The sequence below is a fragment of the Bison bison genome, unplaced genomic scaffold (genome assembly GCF_000754665.1).
Source record: "Bison bison bison isolate TAMUID 2011002044 unplaced genomic scaffold, Bison_UMD1.0 scf7180017864304, whole genome shotgun sequence".
NCBI lineage: Eukaryota > Metazoa > Chordata > Mammalia > Artiodactyla > Bovidae > Bison > Bison bison.
Window position 1 is genome coordinate 16,342,517 of NW_011494876.1, and position 7,590 is coordinate 16,350,106.

General features: G+C 37.2%; 1 protein-coding gene across 1 annotated transcript in view; it reads left to right on the forward strand.

The window, feature by feature from the left end:
- The window catches only part of QRICH1 (glutamine-rich 1), a 42,039-nt gene that overhangs the window by 17,903 nt on the left and 16,546 nt on the right, over nt 1–7,590 (forward strand). Inside the window, exon 3 of the mRNA XM_010851962.1 lies at nt 7,514–7,588. Within this exon, the coding sequence (XP_010850264.1) occupies nt 7,514–7,588 (75 nt within the window). The remainder of the gene's footprint in view (nt 1–7,513; nt 7,589–7,590) is intronic.

A 7,590-nucleotide genomic window follows, 5' to 3' on the forward strand; every position in this document is an offset into this window, starting at 1 on the left:
GGATAAAGATTTTTACCACTTTCAGAAGAGCGTTTTTTTGAACAGTAAAGTTCAGCCAAGGATTTGCGGACTAGTTGTTAAAAGGCACAGGTGTATTTGGATCCCAGGTGCTGTGATTCCTCACTTAGTGGGATCTCTTCTGCCACACTGAGCACTGTCCTCTCCTCAGTCCCTCCTCAGTGAAACTCAGAGGATGAAATTGAATGTAAGTCACATTTGTTATTCTAAAATTTTTAGTGTGAGTGTTAGTTGCTCAGTTGTATCTGACTCTTTTGCAACCCCATGGACTGTAGCCTACCAGGCTCCTTTGTCCATAGAATTCTCCAGGCAGGAGTACTGGAGTGGGTTGCCATTTCCTTCTCCAAAATTTTTAGTAGCCTGTTTTATACAAGAGGGGAAAGATGTATATCAACTATATTTCAAGAAAAAATTTTTAAATGGAAAAAGAGGGACGAATGAGGTGATATTGACTTTTTAAAATCACGTTTAAAAAAATAAAATCACATTTTATTTAAACTAATATGTTATTTCAGCATTAAGTTGTATATTGTTGATAAATTATTTTACCATTTTTTGGCACAAATCTTTGAAATCTTTTTGTGTTTTGAACTTGTGAGCACAATGTAATTTGGACTAACCACATTTTAAGTGATTGCTAAAAATGTGTAACAAATGCAGCTTTGGGGAAATACGAGAGAAGAATTGTTTATTCTTTTTTTTTGTGGAAATAAGAAAGTAACTTTTAAAATTGTTTATGGGATGGAATTTCAGAATTGACCCAGCACACTCAGCCGGTTTATTCTTACATAAAATACTGGCTTTATACTCAAAGTAGCCAAAAACAGAACAGAACAAAAAATATTACTGTTTTTAGTGTCAGTGATTGGAAGAAAAGATTCCTAAGCGGGGTAATACATGTATTACTTCTTGGTTTTTCTCATTGCTTTTTAGTTGGAGTACTTAGTCCTTATGTTGTGTTGAGCTCTGTATTACTTAGGTTCTGAATGACACTGAGGAAAAGGAAATAGATTATTCATCTGCAAACAGGTTAAGAACCTAAGCTGCTGCTGCTAAGTCGCTTCAGTCGTGTCCGACTCTGCGACCCCATAGATGGCAACCCACCAGGCTCCCCCGTCCCTGGGATTCTCCAGGCAAGAATACTGGAGTGGGTTGCCATTTCCTTCTCCAGTGCATGAAAGTGAAGTCGCTCAGTCCTGTCCAACTCTTAGCGACCTCATGGACTCCAGCCTACCAGGCTCCTCCGTCCATGGGATTTTCCAGGCAAGAGTACTGGAGTGGGGTGCCATTGCCTGCTCCGAAGAACCTAAGCTAGTGAGGTCCAATAAAACTTTTACACTATTGGTTATCAAACTTCAGGGTACATTAGAATCACCTGGAGGGTTTCTTAAAACAGAAATGGCCATCCTTCTCCCACTACAAATTCAGCTGGTCTGGGGTCACTGCTGAGAATTTATATCCCCCTGCCCCCCAGTTTTATTGACATATAGTTGACATACAGCAATGTATAAGTTTAAGGTGTACAGCTCAATTATTTCATTTATATATATCATGAGATGGTGACCACAATAAATTTAGTTAACATCCATCATCTCATATACAGAGTAAGAAAGAAACATTTTTTCCTTTGTAATGAGAACTTAGGATTTACTCTCTTAACTTTCACTTAACTTTCACGTTCACTATCCAGCAGTGTTAACTAGTTATCATGTAGTACATTATATCCCTAGAACAGAACTTCTTTGATGGTCCAGCAGTGAAGACTCCGTACTTCCAGCTCAGGGTGCCTGGGTTCCATCCCTGGTCAGGAACTAATCCTGCATGCTGCAACTAAGACTTGGTATAGCCAACTAAATAAATAAATCCCTAGTACTTAGTTATCTAGGAAGTTTGTACCTTTTGACCATCTTCATCCAGTTCCTCTTGTCTTTGCCTCTGCCTCAGTAGCCACAGATCTGATCTGTTTTTCTGAGTTTGGTTGGGGTTGTTTTGTTTTTTTTTTTAGGTTTTTATATATAAATGAGATCATGTAGTATTTGTCTTTCTCTCTCTGATTTCACTTAGCATAATGCCTTCACCATTCATCCATGTTGTCACAGATGACAGCATTTCCCCCCTTTATATGGCTGAATAATATTCATTGTATTGACAGACACTTAAGATTGTTTCCATGTCTTGGCCATTGTAAATAATGCTGATGTGAATTTGGCAATGCAGTTATCTCCAGCAGTTTTTTCATTTCCAGAAAATGTGCATTTCTAACAAATTCCAGGTTGGTGCTGATGCTGCTAATCTGAAGACCACATTCAAACATATCTGAAAAACTTAATATACTCAATCAAAAAAAAAAATATAGGAAAGAAGTCATGAGATGTTGATGTCTGGCAGAAACCAACGAAATTCTATAGAGCAATTATTCCTTCAATTAAAAAATAAATTTTTTAAAAAGTCATGAGAATAAAAGAAACAGAACCAGCTCAGAATTGAAATCTAAATCTTAAGTCTGTACAGAAGACTTAGAATGCAGTCTGTCCAGGTTGAAAAGGAAGTCAGAATGCTCAAGAAGAAAGTAATTAGCGTTGTACATACTATGTCATCAAAAGCCCAGATGGATAATAAAGTGTATCTGTTCTGATCAACAGAGGGGAAGAAGAGCAATTGAAAAACTCTGGGAAAGATGGTGGGGGTTGCTGAATGAGAAGTACGGATTCAGATGTGAAGGGAACTGAAATATAGTGTGATTTATGAGGGATTGATAGAAGGTAAGAAATAGTGCTTTTTAAAACAATAAAAGCAAATTCACCTTCTCCGGAAATGTCCTTCTCCCCCATCAATATATCACTTTCCTAGTACATGCGTATCTTTGGGATGGTCTTTTTTCTTTTTGTGTTTCTTTAGAATCATTTCAAATCTAAGCTTAAGTTTCAAACTGCCTTTTTTTTCTCTTTAATTTTTTGTTAAGGTTTCAGTGTGTCAGTTTGTTTTCTGAGACAGTTTACCTACCTTGAAAATTAAGTAGTTAATAAAGACAGTATCAGCTCTGAATGTCTGTCTTAGATTTTTGTCTTTTTTTTTTTTTCTTTTTAAGAGAAATCTTGTCAGAGCTTCTTGGTGTGAAGAAATATTCAAAGTTCAGCTATTCCTTCAGTTTTAATTTCATTTCCTCATAAGTTCAAGTAAAATTTAAAAAACTTTTTTTACTTCACTGACTTTTCAGATTTTCAGTGTGACTCTGTTCAGTTCAGTCGCTCAGTCGTGTCTGACTCTTTGCGACCCCACAGACTGCAGCACTCCAGGCTTCCCTGTTCGTTGCCAACTCCCAGAGTTTATTCAAACTCATGTCCATTGAGTCGGTGATGTCATCCAACCATCTCATCCTCTGTCGTCCCCTTCTCCTCCCGCCTTCAATCTTTTCCAGCATCAGGGTCTTTTCAAATGAGTCAGTTCTTTGCATCAGGTGGCCAAAGTATTGGAGTTTCAGCTTCAGCATGGGTCCTTCCAATGAATATTCAGGGCTGATTTCCTTGAGGATGGACCGGTTGGATCTCCTTGCAGTCCAAGGGACTCTCAAAAGTCTTCTCCAGCACCACAGTTCAAAAGGATCAATTCTTTGGCTTTCAGCTTTCTTTATAGTTCTACTCTCACCTCCATACATGACTATTGGAAAAACCATAGCTTTGACTAGATGGACCTTTGTTGGCTAAAGTAATGTCTCTGCTTTTTAATATGCTGTCTAGGTTGGTCATAACTTTTCTTCCAAGGAGCAAATGTTTTTTAATTTCATAGTTGCATTTGCCCTCTGCAGTGATTTTGCAGTGACTCTGTAGTAATTACCTAATCAGATAAAAAGTTATATTTTTATATAAATAAAGATATGAAAGGTATTACAAGTAATATTTAATTTTTTATTGACATGATTCTTAATGGGTAAAGGTTATAAACATATAATTGATACCCTGTACAGTATGTTGACATTGGTAAGGAAATGTCAGAAAGTGCTTTAACTTTTACTCTTTTAATTGTAAATTCTAACTACTTAGGATATAAAGTAGCATCAGATTATCTTTACCTGTTTATTCTGATTTGAGTAAATGCCTCATTTGGGTAAATGCCTTCAGTTCTGATTCCTTAGTACTTTGCTAACTTGTTTGTGTTGGAAGATTGAATATTGATAAATGCTTTCTAGGAAAAGTCATTGTAAAGAGATAGAGTAAAATCATTAAGAATATGAACTACAATTCAATGATAATAACCAGATTTTGAACTTTTGTTTCTAAGCCAGTAATAATATAGTTAAAAAACATACTGTGTATTTAACTCTACAACAGTGATTCTTAAAGGGTAGTTCAGGGACTGGTAGTTCCCAGCACTCTGAAATTTTAATTGCTCTTACAGTGTTAAGAGTGATTCCTTAAAGTTAAGGCTGTTATTATTATAATATGAAGATGTTTATATGCCTTTTTCACTCTCGTTCTCTCATGAGTGTACAGTGGGGTTTTGCAGAGACCATGTGTGACGTGTGCACAACAGATTGCAAAAGCAAATACAAAGAATTCAGCTGTCTTCAATTAAGTCAGCCATTAAAGAGGTTTGCAAAGATGTAAAATTTTATGCAACTCTTATTATAGATTTTTTGTTTTGGCAAATAAAGTTACTCTTCATAAGAATTTATGATTTATGTTGACATTTATATTGGTTTATATGGTAATTTTTAATGAATTAATATTTTTCTAAGTTTCCTAGTTTTAATTTCTAATGTAGTAAATATTGCTATCTATAGAAAAGCTCTTTGGCGTCTTCAGTCATTTTTTTAAAAGAGTCCTGAGACCAGAAAACTTGAAAGCAGCTCTTCTTTAGTAATTGGCTTCATACTTTCCTTTATGTCCTTGGTGTAAAGCACTGATTCTCAAATTTGAGCATGCATCAGATTGCTGATCCCATTCCCTAGAGTTTCTGTTTTAATTGTTCCACCTAAAAGTTTATATTTCTGACAAGTTGCATGGGTGATGATGATGTTGGCCTGGAAACTACATTTTGAGACTCACTGGTGTACTGCTTATGAGGAAGCAAACCAACTTTTTGAACACCTGCTGCTGCTGCTAAGCTGCTAAGTCACTTCAGTCATGTCCGACTCTGTGCGACCCCATAGATGGCAGCCCACTAGGCTCCTCTGTCCCTGGGATTCTCCAGGCAAGAACACTGGAGTGGGTTGCCATTTCCTTCTCCAATGCATGAAAGTGAAAACTGAAAATCAAGTTGCTCAGTTGTGCCCAACTTTTAGCGACCCCGTGGACTGCAGCCTACCAGGCTCCTCCGTCCATGGGATTTTCCAGGCAAGAGTACTGGAGTGGGTTGCCATTGCCTTCTCCATTTGAACACCTACTATATGTCAGTAAAGATTATTTCATGCTCATGACCACTCTGTGAGGAGGTAAGCAGGTAGGCCCTTTTTATTGTTCCTCAGGAAACAGAAGCTTCAGGGACTTGTAGCCAGGAAAGTACAGCAGCATTTCAAGTTAGCTCTCAAGGTCTATGCTCTTTATATAACTTCCTCCTTGCCTATGATTTTTTTTTTTTAATTAGTCATGGCTTTCTTGATGTATAATTCTCATATCAATTCATTCATTTCCATGTAAAGTGTACAACTTCATAGTTTTTAGTCTATTCACAGAGTTGTACAACCATTATCACATCAATTTTAGAACATTCCCATCATCCCAGAAAGAAAGCTTGTGGCTTTAGCCGTTACTTCATATTTCCCCCAATCCCTATCTCCTGGACAGGCACTAATCTACTTTATTTCTGTAGATTTGCCTATTTTGGACACTCATATAAATGGAATTATACAATATGTAGTCTTTTGCGATTAACTTCATTTGGCATAATGTTTTCAGGGTTCATCTGTGTTGTAGCTTTTTATCAGCATTTTATTTTTTTCTTACTAGACAACATTCTTTTGTACGGAAGTACTACATTTTATTTTATTCATCAGTTGATGGGTATTTGGGTTGTTTCCACTTTTCACTTACTATAAATAATGCTGTTATTAACATTTATGTCCAAGTTTTTTGTGAGTATAGTTTTTATTTCTCTTGAGTATGTACCTAGGAATGCAACTGCTGGGTCATACGGTTTGTTTTTCATATCTTTGTCATATGCTATGTTTAACTTTTTTATGATCTGCCAGACTTTTGTTCCAAAGCAGCTATACCAATTTTACATTCCCACCAGCAGTGTGTGAAAATTCCAATTTTTTTTGTATACGTGCCAACAGTATCTTTTATTCTTAAAAAAATTGTGGTCTTTTTTTTTTCTTTTTTTAATTTTATTTTTTGACTGTGCCACACAGCATGTGGGATCCTAGTTCCTAGACCAGGAATGGAACCCAGGCCCACCTCATTGAAAGTCTTGACCACTGAACCGCCAGGGAGACCCCTGTTATCTGTTTATTACAGTTGTCCTAGTGGGTTTAAATGGTATCTTCTTTTGCTTTGCATTTCCCTGACAGTTAATGATGTTGAACAACTTTTCATGTGCTTGCCAGCCATTTTCTTATCTTGGGAGAATTGTTCAGATCCTTTACCATTTTCTGTGTATGATGTGAGAAAAAAGTCCAACTTCATTCTTTTTATGTGGACAGCCAATTGTCCCAGCATCATCTTTGGTTATCTTTTGTGATGTATACAATCACTGATCTACCTTCTTATTTTCTACCTTCCTAATTCCTACATGCATTCAGAATAATTTAGATAAATGTCTGATGGAAAAATATGGTCTGTTTTAAAGTTACATACCATGTGTAGCATCTTTTCATGCCATTCTGTATGCTGAAGTACAGCAGTAAGACATGAACTGCATTATCATCAGAAATGTGTTATCTGGGATATAGTCACCTTAGTTAGATTAAATTATCAGGAATCGAGTGGCTTCTCCTGTAAAATAAAGGTATCGTAAATAAGCGCTCTAAAGAATCTGTGCCTGTCTTACAGCAGCAAAATTGGAGATGTCTCATAAAGGGATTTCAAGTATTTTGTCTCTACTGTGGTTTGTCTGTGGTGGGAGTAGTTTTGATCCTGAGTTGAGAGTTGAATGCCTGTGGAATGTACTTCTCTTTCTGACCCTTTAGAACAACGTCCCCACACTTTCAATCACTAACCACATGGATAAACTATTTTTTGAATATACACCTAAGTATATACATTGTATTCTTATACTACTATATGAGTATGCGAAAACAAAAGGGCTGACTTTTAAAAAGAAGGTAAGAAATGAGCAAGAGTTTTGATATTTCTCGTGTGCTAGTCTTGAGTGCTCTCAGGTGGCTGTGTGTTGCTCTGAACGCAGCATATTCAGAGATTACGGCCTCCTCAGAAGGCTGGAGTATGGCAGCCCCTCCTCCTCACAGTACGCAGGGCTCCTGCCTGAGATCTCTGCCCTTCGGGACTGGGTTCTCTGTGTTGTCCAGTTCACTCACTGCCACATCTTGTTGCTGCAGGTACAGGTACAGGTACAGCAGTCTCCGCAGCAGGTCTCGGCTCAGCAGCTCTCCCCGCAACTCACCGTTCACCAGCC